Here is a 25153-nt window from a genome sequence, read left to right as displayed (position 1 = left end):
ATTTGCGACAACGGAGCAAAATGTCTAGTGCTATATAGATATATAATTTTTAAATATAAATGTATGGGCACTTCTATTATATGCAGGATGTCATAAAACAATGTGAGGAGTAAACGAGGAGTAATAATTTTAAACACCGGTGAATGGAGGGTTGTTTTCAGACATCCTGGACATAAATTTTAATAAGGACTCCACATTCGACTACTTCACAAGGTGCTTGTCAGTCTTACGTCCTGCAAGAGTCGACGGTTGTTGCGCGGAGCGCCGCGCGCCGGTAGCGGCACACGCTACCTATTTGCCAACAAATCATGCGTCTTGCAATTGTGAGCATAAATATGTATCTTACACCAAACAATTCAAATTATGATAACAATTCACTGTACCAACGTGTAATCGAAATGACAACGAATATGTATGCGACATGAAACTAAAAAAAATATCATTATATAAATTTATTACGTACTCTAATAAGTAGCCACTCGAACTGTAATGGTTACATATTTTAATAGGCGGAGACACCACACTTACAAAGTGTATTAATTAAACTACAAATCCTGATGTATAAAATAATTATGCATCGTCGATTTGGACTAACAGACTTGCTATACTGTATAATAACTAACCGACTGTGATGTGACGTAGTGTTCAACGTGCATTGCCATGAGTATTTCGGGACAGGACAACTTATAATTCGCTAAACACGACCAAATCAATTAATTCACTCAACCTGCGAACGCTCGACATATTCTAGGGCCGTTATTATAAACGGCTGCGAAGGATTTACGAAGGAGTCATACAATATATCAACTCGAATGCGCTACCCCGATAAGTTCTAAGAGAATATTGAGTAATATTGTCTCTTGTACCGAGTTAGCGCGCGCGAGTGATCTCTCGCTATAGGCAGAAGTAAGTTGCTGTATTTGCTCTATTATGATCAGGCACTGGCGGCTTCACGCCTTCGAACGACTATTATGATGAAACTTTTGTTCTATCGCTGTAAGTCCAACAATCCGCTTTACTACGCGCTACGATAAACATGAACCTTACAAACTTGATATTGAAATTAAGCCAATGTTGCCATGGCATCGACGAAACTATATCGAGTAGGTAGAAAACGATGGAACACGTGGTGCATAAGTAATGTTTAAATTAAGCAAAGTTCAACTGATATGTAAACGTTGATTGATAACCAGCAAACAAAATAAAACCACAATACGAAACCTCGGGCCTCGCCGACTTGCCAATACTGGGCGAATTACAAGTTACAGACTATGAACATGCATTAAACGACTAATTAAAATATGCTCATACTAACGCACTATATTTACCAAACTAACGATATATTTATCTTTTTTTTATATGCTTCAAAGTGTAAAAATAGTTCTTTGAGACATAATGTCAAAGCACTTTTAATGCCATTATGGAGAAAGAAAAAGTGATCTCCAGAGAAATTACACCAGATAATGTTAATAATGCCCAAAGAGCACAATATATTTCCATTCTGCAATATTTGAATATAAATATAAGTATATTTATGAGTTTAATAGGAAGATGATGCAAAACAAAGCCTACGCTCATTTAGATTCGCAAATAAATTATGGACGGCGAGTTATTATGACAAATTTAATTACGAAAGACTATGAACACTTTATTCGTAAGTTAGAGAAGTGCGATAGATGCGAGCGTCGGTCGGGGAATGCCTCACGAATCTCACTGTAGTTCACTCCTACGTGAATGAAATCAAACAATCATTCTGTCAATGTAGTTATTATGAATTTGCCCGTGTTATTATGAACGTCCTCTAGATATCTAAACCTCATGCAGTTCAAGTCGAGCCGGTAGAAATGGAAGCGCAGAGGTTATCCCCGCGACGCACGCAACCCAAAGTGCATTATTAACGACTCAGAGATTGCAAACTGTTGCGCTAAATGTTTAAGTATTCTACACCCAAACACTGAATACTGGAAGTTGTATATCTATAAAACCCTTTACAGATTTTTCCTTCAATACAATTAAAAGATTCTGCTGGCGTAGCAATTTTCGAACGATTTTCCGTCATTTTTATACTAACTAGCATCCTAAAATTTACTATCTACTGAATGTTGAAGACATCCATACTTTTAATGAATGCACATAAACATCTAATTTTATAAAGATATTGAACTAAAACTACGCAACGCGGGGCCGGCAACAAATATATCATTCCAATGTGAGATCGCATATAGGTACCTATATTTCATTGCTGACGAATTTTTAAGGGAAACTGATGAAAACATTTGCCTATATTTTATGTATTTCTCTAAATGGCTTGGCTATTGATGATATCCGTAGTCATAAACACTGCACTTCTCCACATTTAAAACTACACGAATCAAGACGTTTTTTTACCTCTAATTTCAAAACCGACTTATTACAAGGAGGTAGCTTGTGGGGATATTCATTTAATATTGTACCATAACCGGGTAGCAATCAAACGTTAGCGAATAGGGTTAACCCATTTATACTTCAATACATGATTTTTTTAAAACAGATGTTAAAGATTTTACTGACGAACATCTGAAAGTTAGGTGCTTTGTTTAACTAAGTACACTTAAGTTGGGCCTAAACGTACAACCAAATGAAAATTCCCATGTATCGTACGGAGCTCCCGCCATTCGGGCGAGGCGCGTAATGAATGAGTATCCCAACCACGATCGACTGATGTCAAGGCACAATGGGTTGCTCTAATGTCGTATAAATTAGGCACGATTACTCCGAGCGAGCTACGCATCCGAATTAATTTCAGTGATCTGGAACTCGGAACCACGTGTAAAGTGCGGTCCAGTTGTATCGAGGATTGTTAAAAGTTACGTTCATATTATTTTGCTTGATTGTACAATTACAGGACTCGTATTCAACATTAAAGACAATATGCAACATTAACATACGTACCTACTCTTATTATAAGCTATAACGGATATTAAGATTTTGAAATGATTTAACTACCACTTGGCATCTTGGTATCCAATTTCAATGAAGTTAAATCGACACTTTTACTTGTATTTTCACGTCACATTAATATTTTGTTCATGGTTGTATAAAATGTAAAAAAAAATGTATTATTAAAGACACCCAATGCTCCAAAAAGTAGCAACACATTTAATACCTACGAGCGATATATTCCTTACACTAGAAGTGCTACGCCCGCTACGCCATATAAAATACGCTTATATGTATGTATGTATGTATGTATGCCACTTTATTGCACATAAACAGGTTTACATAAAACGGACAAAAACAAAACAAAAATAAGAATGTTATGTATAAAATGATATATTAATATTGCTTTTTAAACTTGGAAGAAAGTATGGAATTATCAATTTTAATATGCATCTCAATTTTGTATGACCTAACATCGGAATGATACTACAGCTCAAGTCAGGTTGAATTTGTTTGCTAATATGTTGCCGGCGCGTCAGACTATACATTATATATTTCAAAGGCTTCAAGATGCTACTCTGCATTATAATATAATAATATGTGTAAATAAAGTTATTATAGAATCGACCACACGTCTACCTTATCTCACAAAGACGCTAGTACTTTACATCCATGAAACTGCAAATTTCGACAAGAGAATATCAAAAATAGTGAATCCACGGGCGCCTCCTACATTCTGTCTAATATCTTGTAGTCTAATGACACTATTAGGTCACTTGAAACATCTTAAGCCAATTACCAAATATAATATGGACTATTGTTATCAATTTTGAATTCTGTACACTTCGTCAATACGGTTAGACATTCAGATAAACAAAATGTCCAAAACAATGTGTCAAAAAGCTTATGAATGTATATTAAACTGAATTTTTTGCTATAAAAAAGTCCTGCACTCACAATATTAAGTAAAATTACAAATAAATACGCTAAACCGAGTAAACGACATTTTCTTTACGGTACTTACACACGTGATGGAGATCTTCGAAACAAAAACGCCTGCAGCCGTCACACGGCGTGGTGACCAACTAGCCATAAATGGCTATAGGGCCAGTTAACACGATTTAAAAAATTGATTTACTTTATGAAACTTATGGACGTAATGTAAACCACAAAAACACCACAACAGAATAATGTTTTGTGCGAAATTTAAATATATAATCATATTAGATATTTACTTGGGAGAAAGTTACCCACCACGCCGGCGTATTTAACTAAAAAATAAATGTTAATCAAACCGCAGATTATGCAAAAACATAAAAATATCAAGTCAAAGTAACTGCATTTGATTAACATTTGTCGTGAAAGTGTTTTTCATTTAATGCCTTTCGCGTACATTCGAAACGAGGAGACGTTTATAGGCAGAAGGCACTAAAATCAAACTAGCATCTTAAACTATTTAAAAAAGATACTAAATGAGCTAAAGCGTTGAAGCTTCACTGGTACTCCAATGATATTTCCTCAAAACCATTGACTAGTTAACAGGGGCCAGCCAAGACCACAATCGTGAATTGGTAACGCGAAATGAAAAGTAAGTAACGTATGGAAATTTTCACGTGATTTTTCGTTAGCGTTCTGTCGTTCAGATATTTTCTCATTTTATGATTAACGATTGTCACCTTGGCTACGCGTACAGTTCAGTTTACCAAGACTATAATTAACGTTAAACATACAAGAAAGTCGAAATAAGCAAATCATGTGTATATAGAATAGTGCAATGTATAAATAAATAAGAGTTGTCACAATACATTGGAAATAATAAATTGAGATGTCATTATTACATTGCAAGATATATAAATAAGTTTGAATATAACAAAGTTAATGTTGCTAAACTCCTTAGTTGATCGAATGGCGACTCACAAACACATCAACGACTGTCTTAGCCGCAGATTCCGACAGAGCTCAGGTAACAACTGAATCTCAGACTATTAATGCACAACCTTCTAATGAGCTTGAATCAACTTTGAAGTATAACAAATGAAACTGAAGATTTTACGCGACGCCTACAAATTATTTACAAATTGAGATCTAATTTTTGACTACTACTCGAGATGTATAATCGTCACACAAGTCCACTCACAGGACTCATTAAGTATTTAGGCATGAATATTATAGTAAGATGCAGGAGTTAGCAACATTTTTGATTATCGATACAACTGTTCTGAGATCGATTACCCTCTAATGAGTTATTATGCTACTACTAATAGAGGTGTTGCCTCAAATCGAGTCGAAAAGCGTGTATTATTTGTAATGGAGATGCGTATAAATAGAGCACGCAACGCGGCCATGTCAGAAATAATAGAGTAAAACCTAAAGTCATGCTACGTACCCCGTTTATGCTTGACTAGTGAATCTACATCAAGCTATTAATATTATGAAGTGTCCGGTTGACGTCAAAGATATATTTACACTTTTACATCTTATTCTAATATTGAAATAAGACGAGAAATATATGCATATGTTAGACGTCGACTTTCAAGTATAATACGCAGAAATTTCACGCGTAACAATATAATGTTGTTTAAATTAGGTATAGTTAGTTTTTAACCAGCAGAAATATTAGGTACCTACTAGTTGGTTAAATGATGGTTCTAATTTGTTGATACATATGCTCCATATCTGCATGGGGACGTAGCACAACGTACACAAAACGAATAAAAAACCCTAGCGGTTACCTAACTCTTATCGATTACAAATGTGCCGAACTGTCATAGAAAACTCACAAATAAGCGACGATCGGTGAGCGAGAAACGACTCTATTACAAATAACACAAGGTGTAATATTAGAGAGTGTGCAATTGATAGAGGAGCCGGTATCGCGGCCATCGCCTGTATTGTGACAGTTTGCGCGCGGTATACCGCACCAGACAAACTATCGGCTGCCGGCGTCATTTGCCGTTCGTCTGGAGGGCGGCGTTCAGTTGGGTCCAGAGGTCCTTCTTGCACGATTTGGATCTGGAAATGGGTTCACGTTTGCATATGGTCCTGCGGTGCAACGATACAAGTCAGTTCGTGTCCGTCAAATATCAAATAATAGTAGGTATGATTTTAATTAAAAACTCTGAAGTAAAAGTTTTCGTTTTTAAGAGAAATGTGTTGCCCTCGGGCGTGAGCTGGCAGGCGGTGCGCGCCGACAGCACGATGCTCACGAACTCTATAGTTACCTCCGCAGCGAGGCGAGCCACTCCTTGAACTGCGTGTTGCCCTCGGGCGTGAGCTGGCAGGCGGTGCGCGCCGACAGCACGATGCTCACGAACTCTATAGTTACCTCCGCAGCGAGGCGGGCCACTCCTTGAACTGCGTGTTGCCCTCGGGCGTGAGCTGGCAGGCGGTGCGCGCCGACAGCACGATGCTCACGAACTCTATAGTTACCTCCGCAGCGAGGCGAGCCACTCCTTGAACTGCGTGTTGCCCTCGGGCGTGAGCTGGCAGGCGGTGCGCGCCGACAGCACGATGCTCACGAACTCTATAGTTACCTCCGCAGCGAGGCGAGCCACTCCTTGAACTGCGTGTTGCCCTCGGGCGTGAGCTGGCAGGCGGTGCGCGCCGACAGCACGATGCTCACGAACTCTATAGTTACCTCCGCAGCGAGGCGGGCCACTCCTTGAACTGCGTGTTGCCCTCGGGCGTGAGCTGGCAGGCGGTGCGCGCCGACAGCACGATGCTCACGAACTCTATAGTTACCTCCGCAGCGAGGCGAGCCACTCCTTGAACTGCGTGTTGCCCTCGGGCGTGAGCTGGCAGGCGGTGCGCGCCGACAGCACGATGCTCACGAACTCTATAGTTACCTCCGCAGCGAGGCGAGCCACTCCTTGAACTGCGTGTTGCCCTCGGGCGTGAGCTGGAAGGCGGTGCGCGCCGACAGCACGATGCTCACGAACTCCTCGTACTCAACCGGCGTCAGGTGGTACAGCTTCTGGTGTATGCACTGGATGTACCTAAGAAAAAATGTCATATAAGTATAGATCGCTTTTTTAACGACAAAAAGCTATCGCTATTTTCATAATCATGAATAAAAAAAACTGTCATATGATAAGATAAGATAAAGATAAGGTTCACCGCCAAGGCATCAATCACTGTAGGTACACTACGCCAGACCGAGAGGTCCGTTGTCTATTGCACATTAAGTTACTTTTACGGTGGCATTTCTGCACAGTTGTTTAAAAAAAACTATATACATACGTGGGAAAAGGGATTGTCAGTCTCATATTCCTATACGATCTCGCTACGCCGGGCAGTTTACAACTACTCGGCCGACAATGCCTCATTTCGCACCCTCTGTCTTAACATTAACCATTTCACTGCCAAAGACGTCAACTGAAGCGTGCGACTACAGCTCAATATCCTGTATTATGACAAGGTTCACGACGATGCGTTGCGCACGATAGGCGTGGCGTGGCGTTCAAGGGTTAACAGAGTATTAGCAGTACCAGGCGTGGCTCACTCCGCGATTTAGTCGCGTCGCAACAAGTACCTAAAAGTACATCCATCCCATACCAATTTTGGTGGCTAGCCATAAGCCGCGCGTGGCGCTTGCGCCACCTAGCGGTCATATCTGTCCTAATCGTAATAGACGCGTTTTGTTAGAGAGTGAATCTTCTGTACCTAGTACTATTATTGACCGAAGCGTAGCGAAGGTCTACGTTTTGACTCGGGCATTTTGCTTTTGTATGTCCGGATGTTCCCCTCTACAGGTCACAATTCTCAACCGATTCTTGTGAAATTTTGTGACCAGATTCTATGAGTAAATATTTTTTTTTGTCGATACCGTTTTTGGAAATTTTCAAAAATGGAGGAGTTGTGATACCTCGCGCTTAAACAAATAGTCGTATCGATATCATAAGAGTATTTTCTTTTTGAGACATATTTACATAGTAAATGGCAAAAAATGCAGAAAAATTGTATTGCTGCTTTCGGCGGTATTTACATATTTAGTTTCTACTCGAGAATGAGTAGCCGAATTTCGTCAGCTTAGCTAAGAACTATCATGGCGCATTTTGCAAACAATTAATCGCTTTTTTTGTTTGCACACAGAAAGTCTGGGTTCGATCCCCAGTAAGACATAACTTTTTGTATTTTTTTTTTTCACTTAAACTTCGTATTTTTTTTAATAAATTAAAATCTTTGTATTGTTGATCGATCAAACCGCTGTGTGGCGCTGTCATCGTGCACGGTCCCAATAAGCTATGCTCGCGAGGTCTACAGCTCACAGAGCCACTAGTTTATTCTGTGGCAGTATAGTTTGTAGCTTTCTAATAGACCCCGAAGACTAATCCTATTGTCTATTGTTCAGTAAAACCGCACGTGCTACTTACCTGCAAAAAAGGGTCTTCATTATTCTATTTGGCACCTGAGCGCGGGCTAGTCCAACGCTCAAAAAACCAGTGTAGGTGCGCTCTCCGATAACGCGCCTTTGTTACGCATGTCGATGACACATTTTAGACTGGTTCTGTAGCGTCCGACTCGCCGGCACTCAGTAACCGAAGTACCGATTTTTTATGCAGGTGGTTGTGGCACGTGGCACGAGCGGTTTTTCTTAACAATAGACAATAGGATTAGCCTTCGGGGTCTATTAGAAAGCTACAAACTATACTCACATCTGCTGACACTTCTGCACGAGCGGCGCGAGCGTGCCGCGCAGGTGCTGCATGAGCAGGTGGTGCGGCCCGCCGCGCGCCAGCCAGTGCGCGGACTCCACGCACAGCTCGTACAGCACGATGTCGACAATTGTCGCACCTGTCACCATGGTGAAATAGGGGCCTGGCAGTACTCACATCTGCTGACACTTCTGCACGAGCGGCGCGAGCGTGCCGCGCAGGTGCTGCATGAGCAGGTGGTGCGGCCCGCCGCGCGCCAGCCAGTGCGCGGACTCCACGCACAGCTCGTACAGCACGATGTCGACAATTGTCGCACCTGTCACCATGGTGAAATAGGGGCCTGGCAGTACTCACATCTGCTGACACTTCTGCACGAGCGGCGCGAGCGTGCCGCGCAGGTGCTGCATGAGCAGGTGGTGCGGCCCGCCGCGCGCCAGCCAGTGCGCGGACTCCACGCACAGCTCGTACAGCACGATGTCGACAATTGTCGCACCTGTCACCATGGTGAAATAGGGGCCTGGCAGTACTCACATCTGCTGACACTTCTGCACGAGCGGCGCGAGCGTGCCGCGCAGGTGCTGCATGAGCAGGTGGTGCGGCCCGCCGCGCGCCAGCCAGTGCGCGGACTCCACGCACAGCTCGTACAGCACGATGTCGACAATTGTCGCACCTGTCACCATGGTGAAATAGGGGCCTGGCAGTACTCACATCTGCTGACACTTCTGCACGAGCGGCGCGAGCGTGCCGCGCAGGTGCTGCATGAGCAGGTGGTGCGGCCCGCCGCGCGCCAGCCAGTGCGCGGACTCCACGCACAGCTCGTACAGCACGATGTCGACAATTGTCGCACCTGTCACCATGGTGAAATAGGGGCCTGGCAGTACTCACATCTGCTGACACTTCTGCACGAGCGGCGCGAGCGTGCCGCGCAGGTGCTGCATGAGCAGGTGGTGCGGCCCGCCGCGCGCCAGCCAGTGCGCGGACTCCACGCACAGCTCGTACAGCACGATGTCGACAATTGTCGCACCTGTCACCATGGTGAAATAGGGGCCTGGCAGTACTCACATCTGCTGACACTTCTGCACGAGCGGCGCGAGCGTGCCGCGCAGGTGCTGCATGAGCAGGTGGTGCGGCCCGCCGCGCGCCAGCCAGTGCGCGGACTCCACGCACAGCTCGTACAGCACGATGTCGACAATTGTCGCACCTGTCACCATGGTGAAATAGGGGCCTGGCAGTACTCACATCTGCTGACACTTCTGCACGAGCGGCGCGAGCGTGCCGCGCAGGTGCTGCATGAGCAGGTGGTGCGGCCCGCCGCGCGCCAGCCAGTGCGCGGACTCCACGCACAGCTCGTACAGCACGATGTCGACAATTGTCGCACCTGTCACCATGGTGAAATAGGGGCCTGGCAGTACTCACATCTGCTGACACTTCTGCACGAGCGGCGCGAGCGTGCCGCGCAGGTGCTGCATGAGCAGGTGGTGCGGCCCGCCGCGCGCCAGCCAGTGCGCGGACTCCACGCACAGCTCGTACAGCACGATGTCGACAATTGTCGCACCTGTCACCATGGTGAAATAGGGGCCTGGCAGTACTCACATCTGCTGACACTTCTGCACGAGCGGCGCGAGCGTGCCGCGCAGGTGCTGCATGAGCAGGTGGTGCGGCCCGCCGCGCGCCAGCCAGTGCGCGGACTCCACGCACAGCTCGTACAGCACGATGTCGACAATTGTCGCACCTGTCACCATGGTGAAATAGGGGCCTGGCAGTACTCACATCTGCTGACACTTCTGCACGAGCGGCGCGAGCGTGCCGCGCAGGTGCTGCATGAGCAGGTGGTGCGGCCCGCCGCGCGCCAGCCAGTGCGCGGACTCCACGCACAGCTCGTACAGCACGATGTCGACAATTGTCGCACCTGTCACCATGGTGAAATAGGGGCCTGGCAGTACTCACATCTGCTGACACTTCTGCACGAGCGGCGCGAGCGTGCCGCGCAGGTGCTGCATGAGCAGGTGGTGCGGCCCGCCGCGCGCCAGCCAGTGCGCGGACTCCACGCACAGCTCGTACAGCACGATGTCGACAATTGTCGCACCTGTCACCATGGTGAAATAGGGGCCTGGCAGTACTCACATCTGCTGACACTTCTGCACGAGCGGCGCGAGCGTGCCGCGCAGGTGCTGCATGAGCAGGTGGTGCGGCCCGCCGCGCGCCAGCCAGTGCGCGGACTCCACGCACAGCTCGTACAGCACGATGTCGACAATTGTCGCACCTGTCACCATGGTGAAATAGGGGCCTGGCAGTACTCACATCTGCTGACACTTCTGCACGAGCGGCGCGAGCGTGCCGCGCAGGTGCTGCATGAGCAGGTGGTGCGGCCCGCCGCGCGCCAGCCAGTGCGCGGACTCCACGCACAGCTCGTACAGCACGATGTCGACAATTGTCGCACCTGTCACCATGGTGAAATAGGGGCCTGGCAGTACTCACATCTGCTGACACTTCTGCACGAGCGGCGCGAGCGTGCCGCGCAGGTGCTGCATGAGCAGGTGGTGCGGCCCGCCGCGCGCCAGCCAGTGCGCGGACTCCACGCACAGCTCGTACAGCACGATGTCGACAATTGTCGCACCTGTCACCATGGTGAAATAGGGGCCTGGCAGTACTCACATCTGCTGACACTTCTGCACGAGCGGCGCGAGCGTGCCGCGCAGGTGCTGCATGAGCAGGTGGTGCGGCCCGCCGCGCGCCAGCCAGTGCGCGGACTCCACGCACAGCTCGTACAGCACGATGTCGACAATTGTCGCACCTGTCACCATGGTGAAATAGGGGCCTGGCAGTACTCACATCTGCTGACACTTCTGCACGAGCGGCGCGAGCGTGCCGCGCAGGTGCTGCATGAGCAGGTGGTGCGGCCCGCCGCGCGCCAGCCAGTGCGCGGACTCCACGCACAGCTCGTACAGCACGATGTCGACAATTGTCGCACCTGTCACCATGGTGAAATAGGGGCCTGGCAGTACTCACATCTGCTGACACTTCTGCACGAGCGGCGCGAGCGTGCCGCGCAGGTGCTGCATGAGCAGGTGGTGCGGCCCGCCGCGCGCCAGCCAGTGCGCGGACTCCACGCACAGCTCGTACAGCACGAACGGCGACACGACCGAGTTCACTGCGCACACGCAGAACTGGTGCAGGTACTGCGCGCCGAGGCGTTTCGAGATGCGCAGGAGCCATTTCACGTGCTCGCCGTACGGTGGGTTCCTGGTACAATGAAATTTATATTATTACATTAAACGCGCATGCAGGTTGTATAATGAAAAGTGTATGAACGCAGATATATTTGGCAGTTCGTTAGGGTTATTTAAAAAGGAGGTCTATTCTTTATTAAATTCGTGTGAAAGTTAGGTTAAGCTATCTCATTATTTGTTACTTTTTACAGTTGTTATACCTACTCAGATAGCATTTCATAGTATTAAGTTTATTACAAAATATGTTTTGCATATAGGAAACTATAGGTCTACATCATAAAAAATTCTAGCTATTTAGCTTATTTACCTACATGTTTATAAGACTGTATGTTTCTAAATAAAAATAAAATAAAATAAAAAAATTACATTAGCACACGGAAATTCAAAAATGTGTGAATAAGAATAGAGCGACTATAGTGCTGGACGGTATTTACATAAAACAAATGCGAGCGGCCGTAGTGCACGCTGCTTAAATCCTTTAAACCTTAGCACTACGCTGCATGAATCGCCGACCGCTATTGTTCCGAGGACAATCATAATTCACTCGCTACGCTCGCGGCTGCCCTATCTATGAAGACTGGAGTACTAACCTTTTTTTTAACGTGGAGTAATGCATTTAGGCCCACTTGCACCATCCCACTAACCTGGGGTTAAGCGGTTAAACCGTTAACCAAGTGTCAAATTGTACTGGTAACCATGGTAACCCCAGGCTTAACCGGTTAACCGCGGGTTAGTAGAATGGTGCAAGTGGGCCTTAGGCATTTCGCTTATCTGAGTACTAACCTGCCGAACTTGTTCTGCGGGCGATCGTCGTGCACCCGCCTCGCCTGCGTCTCTAACGCCAGCATGCCGACGCGGTAGGCGGCGAGCAGGCGGAATAGAATAGAGCGACTATAGTGCTGGACGGTATTTACATAAAACAAATGCGAGCGGCCGTAGTGCACGCTGCTTAAATCCTTTAAACCTTAGCACTACGCTGCATGAATCGCCGACCGCTATTGTTCCGAGGACAATCATAATTCACTCGCTACGCTCGCGGCTGCCCTATCTATGAAGACTGGAGTACTAACCTTTTTTTTAACGTGGAGTAATGCATTTAGGCCCACTTGCACCATTCCACTAACCTGGGGTTAAGCGGTTAAACCGTTAACCTAGTGTCAAATTGTACTGGTAACCATGGTAACCCCAGGCTTAACCGGTTAACCGCGGGTTAGTAGAATGGTGCAAGTGGACCTTAGGCATTTCGCTTATCTGAGTACTAACCTGCCGAACTTGTTCTGCGGACGATCGTCGTGCAAGGCTTAACCGGTTAACCCCGGGTTAGTAGAATGGTGCAAGTGTGCCTTAGGCATTTCGCTTATCTGAGTACTAACCTGCCGAACTTGTTCTGCGGACGATCGTCATGCACCCGCCTCGCCTGCGTCTCTAACGCCAGCATGCCGACGCGGTAGGCGGCGAGCAAGCGGCGTAGCTGCGCTTGAGGCAGCGGCGGCGCTACGGGCGCGGGTAGAGGCGCCGCTACGCCGTGCCCCGCTACGGGGCCGACGCCCGCTACGCCGGGTATTGAGGGTAGCGGAGGGGGGATGGGGGCGCCGTGCTGCAATGTAACATGAAATTAGAATTATAGGCATCATTAGTCGTTAGAATTGAACTAAATTATAAACTAGTGGCTCTGTGAGCTGTAGACCTCGCGAGCATAGCTTATTGGGACCGTGCATGATGACAGCGCCACACAGCGGTTTGATCCATCAACAATACAAAGATTTTAATTTAATAAAAAAAAATACGAAGTTTAAGTGAAAAAAAAAATACAAAAAGTTATGTCATACTGGGGATCGAACCCAGACTTTCTGTGTGCAAACAAAAAAAGCGATTAATTGTTTGCAAAATGCGCCATGATAGTTCTTAGCTAAGCTGACGAAATTCGGCTACTCATTCTCGAGTAGAAACTAAATATCTAAATACCGCCGAAAGCAGCAATACAATTTTTCTGCATTTTTTGCCATTTACTATGTAAATATGTCTCAAAAAGAAAATACTCTTATGATATCGATACGACTATTTGTTTAAGCGCGAGGTATCACAACTCCTCCATTTTTGAAAATTTCCAAAAACGGTATCGACAAAAAAAAAATATTTACTCATAGAATCTGGTCACAAAATTTCACAAGAATCGGTTGAGAATTGTGACCTGTAGAGGGGAACATCCGGACATACAAAAGCAAAATGCCCGAGTCAAAACGTAGACCTTCGCTACGCTTCGGTCAATAATAGTACTAGGTACAGAAGATTCACTCTCTAACAAAACGCGTCTATTACGATTAGGACAGATATGACCGCTAGGTGGCGCAAGCGCCACGCGCGGCTTATGGCTAGCCACCAAAATTGGTATGGGATGGATGTACTTTTAGGTACTTGTTGCGACGCGACTAAATCGCGGAGTGAGCCACGCCTGGTACTGCTAATACTCTGTTAACCCTTGAACGCCACGCCACGCCTATCGTGCGCAACGCATCGTCGTGAACCTTGTCATAATACAGGATATTGAGCTGTAGTCGCACGCTTCAGTTGACGTCTTTGGCAGTGAAATGGTTAATGTTAAGACAGAGGGTGCGAAATGAGGCATTGTCGGCCGAGTAGTTGTAAACTGCCCGGCGTAGCGAGATCGTATAGGAATATGAGACTGACAATCCCTTTTCCCACGTATGTATATAGTTTTTTTTAAACAACTGTGCAGAAATGCCACCCTAAAAGTAACTTAATGTGCAACAGACAACGGACCTCTCGGTCTGGCGTAGTGTACCTACAGTGATTGATGCCTTGGCGGTGAACCTTATCTTTATCTTATCTTATCATATGACAGTTTTTTTTATTCATGATTATGAAAATAGCGATAGCTTTTTGTCGTTAAAAAAGCGATCTATACTTATATGACATTTTTTCTTAGGTACATCCAGTGCATACACCAGAAGCTGTACCACCTGACGCCGGTTGAGTACGAGGAGTTCGTGAGCATCGTGCTGTCGGCGCGCACCGCCTTCCAGCTCACGCCCGAGGGCAACACGCAGTTCAAGGAGTGGCTCGCCTCGCTGCGGAGGTAACTATAGAGTTCGTGAGCATCGTGCTGTCGGCGCGCACCGCCTGCCAGCTCACGCCCGAGGGCAACACGCAGTTCAAGGAGTGGCTCGCCTCGCTGCGGAGGTAACTATAGAGTTCGTGAGCATCGTGCTGTCGGCGCGCACCGCCTGCCAGCTCACGCCCGAGGGCAACACGCAGTTCAAGGAGTGGCTCGCCTCGCTGCGGAGGTAACTATAGAGTTCGTGAGCATCGTGCTGTCGGCGCGCACCGCCTGCCAGCTCACGCCCGAGGGCAACACGCAGTTCAAGGAGTGGCTCGCCTCGCTGCGGAGGTAACTATAGAGTTCGTGAGCATCGTGCTGTCGGCGCGCACCGCCTGCCAGCTCACGCCCGAGGGCAACACGCAGTTCAAGGAGTGGCTCGCCTCGCTGCGGAGGTAACTATAGAGTTCGTGAGCATCGTGCTGTCGGCGCGCACCGCCTGCCAGCTCACGCCCGAGGGCAACACGCAGTTCAAGGAGTGGCTCGCCTCGCTGCGGAGGTAACTATAGAGTTCGTGAGCATCGTGCTGTCGGCGCGCACCGCCTGCCAGCTCACGCCCGAGGGCAACACGCAGTTCAAGGAGTGGCTCGCCTCGCTGCGGAGGTAACTATAGAGTTCGTGAGCATCGTGCTGTCGGCGCGCACCGCCTGCCAGCTCACGCCCGAGGGCAACACGCAGTTCAAGGAGTGGCTCGCCTCGCTGCGGAGGTAACTATAGAGTTCGTGAGCATCGTGCTGTCGGCGCGCACCGCCTGCCAGCTCACGCCCGAGGGCAACACGCAGTTCAAGGAGTGGCTCGCCTCGCTGCGGAGGTAACTATAGAGTTCGTGAGCATCGTGCTGTCGGCGCGCACCGCCTGCCAGCTCACGCCCGAGGGCAACACGCAGTTCAAGGAGTGGCTCGCCTCGCTGCGGAGGTAACTATAGAGTTCGTGAGCATCGTGCTGTCGGCGCGCACCGCCTGCCAGCTCACGCCCGAGGGCAACACGCAGTTCAAGGAGTGGCTCGCCTCGCTGCGGAGGTAACTATAGAGTTCGTGAGCATCGTGCTGTCGGCGCGCACCGCCTGCCAGCTCACGCCCGAGGGCAACACGCAGTTCAAGGAGTGGCTCGCCTCGCTGCGGAGGTAACTATAGAGTTCGTGAGCATCGTGCTGTCGGCGCGCACCGCCTGCCAGCTCACGCCCGAGGGCAACACGCAGTTCAAGGAGTGGCTCGCCTCGCTGCGGAGGTAACTATAGAGTTCGTGAGCATCGTGCTGTCGGCGCGCACCGCCTGCCAGCTCACGCCCGAGGGCAACACGCAGTTCAAGGAGTGGCTCGCCTCGCTGCGGAGGTAACTATAGAGTTCGTGAGCATCGATCGGGATCGAACCCAGACTTTCTGTGTGCAAACAAAAAAAGCGATTGTTTACAAAATGCGCCATGATAGTTCTTAGCTAAGCTGACGAAATTCGGCTACTCATTCTCGAGTACAAACTAAATATCTAAATACCGCCTAAACCAGCAATACAATTTTTCTGGGTTTTTTGCCATTTACTATGTAAACATGTCTCAAAAAGAAAATACTCTTATGATATCGATACGATAGTTTGACGTATGTGGTGCGTGCGCTAATAATTGGGCCAGCGGTCGCATCGGGAGCGAGGCTATGGGGGCGGGGCGCGTAATACTCACGCTGACATTAACCGGCAGCGGCGGGGGGTGCTGCGGTAACTGCGCGTGTTGCGGTAACTGCGTGTGTTGCGGTAACTGCGCATGCGGCTAGTTTGACGTATGTGGTGCGTGCGCTAATAATTGGGCCAGCGGTCACATCGGGAGCGAGGCTACGGGGGCAGGGCGCGTAATACTCACGGTGACATTAACCGGCAGCGGCGGCGGGTGCTGCGGTAACTGCGCGTGTTGCGGTAACTGCGCATGCGGCTAGTTTGACGTATGTGGTGCGTGCGCTAATAATTGGGCCAGCGGTCGCATCGAGAGCGAGGCTTCGGGGGCGGGGCGCGTAATACTCACGCTGACATTAACCGGCAGCGGCGGCGGGTGCTGCGGTAACTGCGCGTGTTGCGGTAACTGCGCATGCGACTAGTTTGACGTATGTGGTGCGTGCGCCAGTAATTGGGCCAGCGGTCGCATCGGGAGCGGGGCGCGTAATACTCACGGTGACATTAACCGGCAGCGGCGGGGGGTGCTGCGGTAACTGCGCGTGTTGTGGTAACTGCGCATGCGGCTGGTGCGACGCGTGCGGTGCGTGCGCCGGTAGCTGGGTCGGCATCTGCGTCGGCAGCGGCGCGAGCGGCGCGTGCGGGACGAGGCCGCGCACGAAGTATGGAGGCAGCGCGTACTGGCCGCTCACGGCATGTGGCGGTGGCGCGCCGCCGTACTGCGGTAATAAATCATTGGATCATTTATTGCATGGCACATGTAAGTTATTAAGTTGGTAATAATTACGAAGTAAAAGTAGATGTAACACTATGTAACTAACATTTGTGTATTATTGGGTTGTTTTAACGTGTCGAACGAGCTCAGTCCTGGACAATAAAGCCACTTCTATAAGTTCCAAATTCCAAGTCCTTTAATCCGAGCCCAGTGGCTCCGAATTTTCGGGCCATGCGTTACGGTTGTTTTGGACGGACAGAGCGAGCAATAAGTTAAGACTCGGGTCTCGCATTTTCGTTAGTCATAATTTATTTGGTTCAGAAACGCGTCACTTTTCAGGGTGACAATAAAACAAACCTAACCTAACCTATCTATAGGAAAATCCTGAAAAGTTAACGGTTTCAGTTTTATAACTAATGTTAATATGACAAACAATACATTATGACTTACAACTTTATGGGAAACGTAGGGGCCCCGTTAGAGTTACCTGCAGCTGGTAGATGGGCGGGTAGGGGTGGTAGGTGAAGGGGTAGGGCAGCGGGTAGGGCACGGGCACGTGCACGGGCGGCACGGCGCGGTACTGCGGCTCCTCCAGTAGCGGTTCCGTGTCCTCGTTCGCTTGCCGCAGGTACAGCTCGTGCCAGTAGCGGGCCACGGTGTATAGGACTTCGGGGTACACTCCGCCGCCTGTGGGGGGGTTGATTAGTTGATTAGTTTGTAATTTTATTGCGGTGCCCTTACAGGGTTGTGTTGTAACATAATATAATATTCGTAAGACCTTTTTGTACACACAAAGCAATGATTAAATGAATACTGACATAGAGAAAAAATACATAGAGTGCTCACTCCATACATCAGCTCAGACTATTAATTTCAGTGTCTACATCTACCATCGAGTAGCGGAACTATCAGTACTGCTACTTGACAATAGATGTAGCACCGACCGGAAAGTCTTATCTCAACAGCATAAGACTTTCCGGTCGGTGGCGACATCTATTGTCAAGTAGCAGTACTGATAGTTCCGCTACTCGATGCTAGATGCTAATAGTCTTTTTGATACTAAAACTGATGTATGGAGTGAGCACTCTATGTATTTTTTTCTCTATGATACTGAATACTGAATAAACATGACTTTTCATTATCAAGGCTCGGAAAAACGCCCGTCCTTTTGAAAACAAATCATAATTTAGGATCCATTTACGAGTCGTGAATGTTCGTTTACAGTCTACGGATGTCATTGGGGCATATTTAATCGTTGACATTGGTATAAAGAAGTCTGTGTTGTACGGAACAGGGTAATGTTTTCAAAATGACGGGCGTTTTTCCGACCCTTGTTAATTATTAGTATATTTTTATGCTAAGACAGGTTGTATAGTCCCAAAATTAGCATCTATATCATTCAAAATGTAGATGCCTTGTTAGCAATCTCCAATTTTAGTTCGTTAAACTCTTATATATCGATAAGTTACTATCACAAGGTCTAAGATATCACTGCCTTAACACATTCATTGCCACCCAGCCAAACAAAACATCCGCACCAGGCCACAACAATTTCGTCATATAAAACTGTAGTACCAGGATCCTAGACATACATGGTCATCGTTTTCGGCACTGAATGTGTTAAAATAATTTCTCAAATAAAGTCTGTTTGAGTCGCGGTGCGCTAACATTCGAAAGGCCAGCACCATGCTGAGTCGGGACCATTTCATTTGTGACTATATTATATGTGAAAATATGAAGTGATGAAATGTAATGTACTGTACAAACCTTTAGCGGCCGCCTCGACGGTCAAACAAGCCCGTTCCAACATGGCGTCGCTCTGTTCTTTACATTGCAACACGGCGCGTTGTATCTCGTTATAGTTGAGCGCGTGTGCGTGCGGCAACACGGACAGAGCTAGTTCCGCTGCGGCGCGGACTGTGTGCACGTCTCGGCCTGACGATGCCTGAAACAAAATGTAAAAGATAACATAATAAAAATAAGATGTGGAATACTAAGTTAGTTACGGATGCTTTTCTGAAAATCTCAGAACATGGTTCAAACAGAGCACACACGCTCATTATTCCACGCAGCTTTGTCTAAAGTTCGTATAGCCACTGTATATGGCACTGGAAGAAGAAGACAATTCTGAGCATCTGGATTGACGTTTTTTAAGTAAAAACATAAAGCTTTGGTAAATAATTTTCGCCGTTTTGATTCCAGTCTAAATCCCGGTACCTTTAAAAAAACCGTGAACATTTGAGACCGTGCGCGTTGAAAAATGTGCCATCTTGCGGCTCAATTCGGAATTGATAATTTGCCATTGACAATTATTAAGCAGGAACTAACCACCTTCACACACGCTTCATATTGCTAAGGGTGGTACATTGCGTCTCACATTTTTTAAAGCAAAACGTTAGACGCAAATACTCATTAGACAAAGATCTTGGGCAAGTGGAATACCATTCTATTAAAAAGTTGAGATGAATAAAATAAATTGTCAGAGATCATCAGTCGTTGTAGACCGACTGTATAGCTAAAGTTTAGAGTAGTCTAGGTTTCACAAGATTTTTTTTATAAAATTAACTGATTGTTAATTATATAACTCAATGTTACCTTATCAGCAATACCCGCAGCTTCGGGCGGCGTCAAATGTCCCTCCCAAGCGTCAATCAAGAATAGAATCGCGGGCGCTCCGATGTCCATTGCTTGACCTAAAAATAAACGAAAGATCTTATACCAGTTTCATCTAAGCCTGGTGTGTCTGACCTCTCTATTAAATCGAGCTAACAATAAATATTCTGAGAAAAAGGTTACATATTTTTCAGTTCATTATTTTATTTATATAGATATCTAGATAGAATACTCTTTATTGGCACACCTCAGTAGAAATATACAAAATAAAAGAACAATATACATTGACCCATCGATTTTTTGAACCTCGTTAATTGGCACGACCAGGCGTGGCTTACTCCGCGATTTCGTCGCTTTGCTACAGGTAGCTAAAAGTACATCCGTTCCACCCCAATTTTGGGGAAAGCCATAAGCCGCGCGTGGCGTTGTCGCCACCTAGCGGCCATATCAGTGCTGATCGTAACAGACGCCTTTTGTTAGAGAGTGAGTCTTCTGTACCTAGTACTATTATTTATTCTGTGGCACGACCTGCTTAAATGAAAAACCTGGTTAATTGACAATAAAATTGCCGGTCCCTTGAGATTGCAATTATCCAGGTTTCACTGTATAGCAGGCAATATAGCAGGGTTCTTACGATGCAACTCTTTAGGTTTTACCTGGTATCAGTCGGGTCGTTTGCGGGTTCTGGATGAAATTAGCTCAGGGCCGGACTAATGGCGTACTAGAAGAGAGGCCTATGCTCAGCAGTGGGCGATAAAGGGCTGATATGATGATGAACTCTTTGCCCCGAAAGCTGAAAACGCTATATCAAACTCAATTTCAGCTACAGTAGGTTCTGTTTTTCCTTGAGTGTTTAACAGTTACCTGTGATCCAGCTGACATGCGAGGAGTAGGTGCGGCTGAGCCAGTTGGCGCTCACGCAGTTATGAAGCCCTAGCGCGTAAAGACCGAGTTGGAACGCCGCCATGTGCAAACCTCTGCAAATATACACATGTTACAATTAACACGAACTACAGTCTTCATCTATCTAACATCATTGTTCAAAATCCACGAGCGAGTTTATCTTCTGGCGAGGAAAAGCAATCCAAAATTCGAGCTACATTATAACTAAAACAATATCAAAGCATTTTTGACGAAGTAGAGACAGAGAAAGAATGAAAAGACACTTCTTGATAATATAATCATAATATACAGAATGTGTCAGAACGAAAGGCAAAGAAAGAGACCCATTAATGTTTTTTTCTACTCCAGCACTTAAATGTGTCAATTAAATGACTGACAGTGATATCTAAAGCAATGTCATTTGAATGATTTGTCTATAGGCTCATAAGATGACTGCTAGCAGTCATCTTATGAGTATAATACAACTGCTTTATTTTTTTTAAAGATACAAGTTCCGATCATCTTGATTGAAAGAGGTATGTTTTCATTTACAATAATAACTCTTTTTTTTTTTAAATACTAACTCAATTTTTTTTAAATAATAACTCTTTTTTTTTAATAATAACTCTTTTTTTTTGCTGCAGCTGTCATAGAAAAAGTAATGTATGCAACAGCTCATAATTGGTTCTTAAAATTCTCGGGTCTTTTTTTACAAAACTCGACTACGTCTCGTTTTGTAACTTCGACCCTTGAATTTTAAGAACCCTTATTATATCACTGTTGCATAAACTACTAAAGTGATACTGAGTAACTTTTACTATGGGACCAACCCCGAAAACGCGGAAAAAAAATTGGATGTTTCATACATTTTGCTGTACGGATATGATGGTCGTTCTTGTCTACGTGACAGCGTGATAAAACGGTGTCCGTCACTTTCTTTCCCACGGTGTTAAACAGTGACAGTTATTTTATCACGTGGATAAAGATGGATAAAGCTATCCATAATAGGCTGGCTGGTCTGATGTTGAAATTTCCTATGGGAGAGTCACTTTTTTTTTCGCGATTACGGGGTTGGTCCCATAGTAAAAGTTGCTCAGTATGACTGAAACATTAATGGGTCTCTTTCTTGGCCTTTCGTTCTGATACATACTGTATATTCTTCATAATATGTGTATAATATGGACTATTTGTCTGCAATAAAGGTTACAATTACAATAATGTGTCTAAAAAACGTAGGCGTTCGAAACGCCCGGGAAATTGATCCAATCCTACCTTGAAGGATATAACCACATGGAGACGCCTTATCTGTAATTTTCTGTACAAAACAGTCTGCCAAATTTTGCGGGGAAGGGGCACGTAAAATGCATACGTAACGTAAAATTAGCCATATCAGATAAACGCCAGTCCATACATTGTGTATGACCATTGGCCGCCTATTTTCGACAGAGGGAAACGCCTGTTAATGGCTACTCCGTTTGGTTATATCCTCTTAGAATCCTACATTGCAATGTTTATCTCTTGAGATGGCAACATAAGAAGAGATATTTTTGGCATACCTACTCTTATTATCAGTGATCGGGGATTTCTATGCCACTTGGGGTGAATGACCTCAATCATTATGCTAGTATGGATATGCCGCGGGATTCCGGGATTCGTGTGCGATATAGGAGAGTGTTTTGGCATGTTACTGTTAATAAATTAATTATGCATTGCATATATTATTAATATTAATAATTGAAAATTTGAAATTGAAAAATTGAAAACTTAATAATTTTTTGAATAATATTTTTTCTTTAAATAATAACCAACACTGTTTTTTTACAGTCCTTTATTTTATAAACGAATTACCAACACCGAAATAGCGTTTACTTTTCGAACAGTTTTGTTCCTATCGCGGGCCAAGTGGCGTATCCATATTACCATTTCGACTTGATATCCCGCGGTGTGGCATAGAAATCCCCTTGGAGGATATAATCAAACGGAGACGCCATGTCTGTAATTTTCTGTACAAAACAGTCTGCCAATTTTTGCGGGGGAGGGGCACGTCAAATGCATACGTAACGTAAAATTAGCCATATCAGATAAACGCCAGTCCATACATTGTGTATGACCATTGGCCGCCTATTTTCGACAGAGGGAAACGCCTGTTAATGGCTACTCCGTTTGGTTATATCCTCTTAGAATCCTACATTGCAATGTTTATCTCTTGAGATGGCAACATAAGAAGAGATATTTTTGGCATACCTACTCTTATTATCAGTGATCGGGGATTTCTATGCCACTTGGGGTGAATGACCTCAATCATTATGCTAGTATGGATATGCCGCGGGATTCCGGGATTCGTGTGCGATATAGGAGAGTGTTTTGGCATGTTACTGTTAATAAATTAATTATGCATTGCATATATTATTAATATTAATAATTGAAAATTTGAAATTGAAAAATTGAAAACTTAATAATTTTTTGAATAATATTTTTTCTTTAAATAATAACCAACACTGTTTTTTTACAGTCCTTTATTTTATAAACGAATTACCAACACCGAAATAGCGTTTACTTTTCGAACAGTTTTGTTCCTATCGCGGGCCAAGTGGCGTATCCATATTACCATTTCGACTTGATATCCCGCGGTGTGGCATAGAAATCCCCGATCACTGCTTATTATCAACTAAGTGCCATATTACCGGTGTGGCCCGTGGTGTTCTCTCGCACAGGAGGTCTGCGTAAAGAGGCTGGTAGAAGAGGAGCCTCCAGCCTTGAAGAGCACGGACTTGGCCAACTCGAACATGAAGTGTGCTGACGCCTCCGAGGGCTGGTTAGGCACTGACGGGTACACCCTTTTGCCTTTGTATCTGTTAGGGAAGAGAAATAAACATACAATTTTAGTATGCACTTGTATAAGTTTTAAATTATCTTGGTAGTATCTACAAAGAAATACAGATTTTATAATAATATAGATTACGAGTAGATGCTTGACTCGTTGCACCACTTCCATTTGTTTTCTTTAACTTTTATCGCAACCGAATTCCTACCAGAATGCAACCAATTTTATTTTTTAACAAGCATAAACGTCTGCGACCGATGCTATTAAATAAATTAAAAACTGGAAAAAATACTGCCTTGGGTGAGACTTGAACTCACGGCCTCTGGGTAAATGTATGTCAAACCATTTACACCGCTTAGTGTAAATCTTGGCCCTATATAACGTCAAACCTGTACATCCCACACGCCTTACATACGACTGGTAGCGAATAAATAGTGCTGCCACTGAAAAAGTTAACTGTTGATGGTTGAATTGAACATACCGTCAACCGGGGTGAATAGGGATGGCTGGGGTGAATAGGAACAAAACTTAAAATGTGATGAACACTTTGTGTGGGTAGTTATTAAGAAATTGTCAGGTAAATTATATTTCAAGTTTTGTCCCTATTCACCCCGGTTGACGGTAGATGTAGTGACAAAAATTGAGAAAGGTATGTTGAGATGGTTTGGACACGTGGAAAGAATGAGTGAAAGAAGATTGATAAAGAGTTTATAAGGGAGAAGTAGAAGAGGGAGTTGGAAGGGGCAGACCTCGGCGGACTTTCTCTGACCACTCCTAGTAGCACGGTCGCATTTTTATCATTTATCACCATGCCTGTCACGTTCTAACAAGTATGTAAGTGCGAAAGTGACGGGCTTAGTGATAGCCGATAAAAATGGAACCGTGCTGAGCCCGCAGATCGGGGAAATCCTGAGGAAAGGCCAGGTCAAGAGGACCCTAAACCGGCGAGCGTGTATGAGGAATGTTATGAAAGTAACGGAAGCGAAAGAGGTATGTCAGGATCGTAGCAAATGGAAATCCGTGGTCTCTGCCTACCCCTCCGGGAAATAGGCGTGATTATATGTTTGTATGTATGCAGGTACCTCGAGTCCTTCGGTCGTGCGAGCGTCTGGTGCGGCGGCGGCTGGTGCGGCGGCGCGTGCGCGGGCGGACTCGCGCCGCCTTCCGACACCACGAGGCGCTCCATGTCGGCCACTAGCTGACACTGCACCTGCTGTACAACACGACTTGTAAGGCCTGAGTCATAGAGAAAAAAATACATAGAGTGCTCACTCCATACATCAGTTTTAGTACCAAAAAGACTTAGCATCTAGCATCGAGTAGCGGAACTATCAGTACTGCTACTTGACAATTGATGTAGCACCGACCGGAAAGTCTTATGCTGTTGAGATAAGACTTTCCGGTCGGTGCTACATCTATTGTCAAGTAGCAGTACTGATAGTTTCGCTACTCGATGCTAGATGTAGACACTGAAATAGTCTGAACTGATGAATGGAGTGAGCACTCTATGTATTTTTTTCTCTATGCCTGAGTGGACGCTCGA

At 45.8% G+C, this 25153-nt stretch overlaps 1 protein-coding gene across 1 annotated transcript in view; it reads right to left on the bottom strand.

Annotated features, from left to right (window-relative positions):
- Positions 1-5594: 5594 nt before the first annotated feature.
- LOC134649778 (zinc finger SWIM domain-containing protein 8 homolog) overlaps positions 5595-25153 on the bottom strand; it is a 56575-nt gene continuing 37016 nt past the window's right edge. The window contains exons 22-32 of the mRNA XM_063504606.1: positions 24693-24823; positions 23471-23638; positions 20769-20881; positions 19887-19984; positions 19059-19236; positions 17779-17978; positions 17074-17295; positions 13177-13400; positions 11583-11816; positions 6765-6914; positions 5595-5931 (exon numbers count right to left, since the gene is read on the bottom strand). Coding sequence (XP_063360676.1) covers positions 5865-5931; positions 6765-6914; positions 11583-11816; positions 13177-13400; positions 17074-17295; positions 17779-17978; positions 19059-19236; positions 19887-19984; positions 20769-20881; positions 23471-23638; positions 24693-24823 — 1785 coding nt within the window. The 3' untranslated portion in view covers positions 5595-5864. The remainder of the gene's footprint in view (positions 5932-6764; positions 6915-11582; positions 11817-13176; positions 13401-17073; positions 17296-17778; positions 17979-19058; positions 19237-19886; positions 19985-20768; positions 20882-23470; positions 23639-24692; positions 24824-25153) is intronic.

The sequence above is a fragment of the Cydia amplana genome, chromosome 7 (genome assembly GCF_948474715.1).
Source record: "Cydia amplana chromosome 7, ilCydAmpl1.1, whole genome shotgun sequence".
Lineage (NCBI taxonomy): Eukaryota > Metazoa > Arthropoda > Insecta > Lepidoptera > Tortricidae > Cydia > Cydia amplana.
The sequence above is the reverse complement of the archived record's forward strand: the minus strand, read 5'-3'. Positions and strand labels throughout refer to the sequence as shown.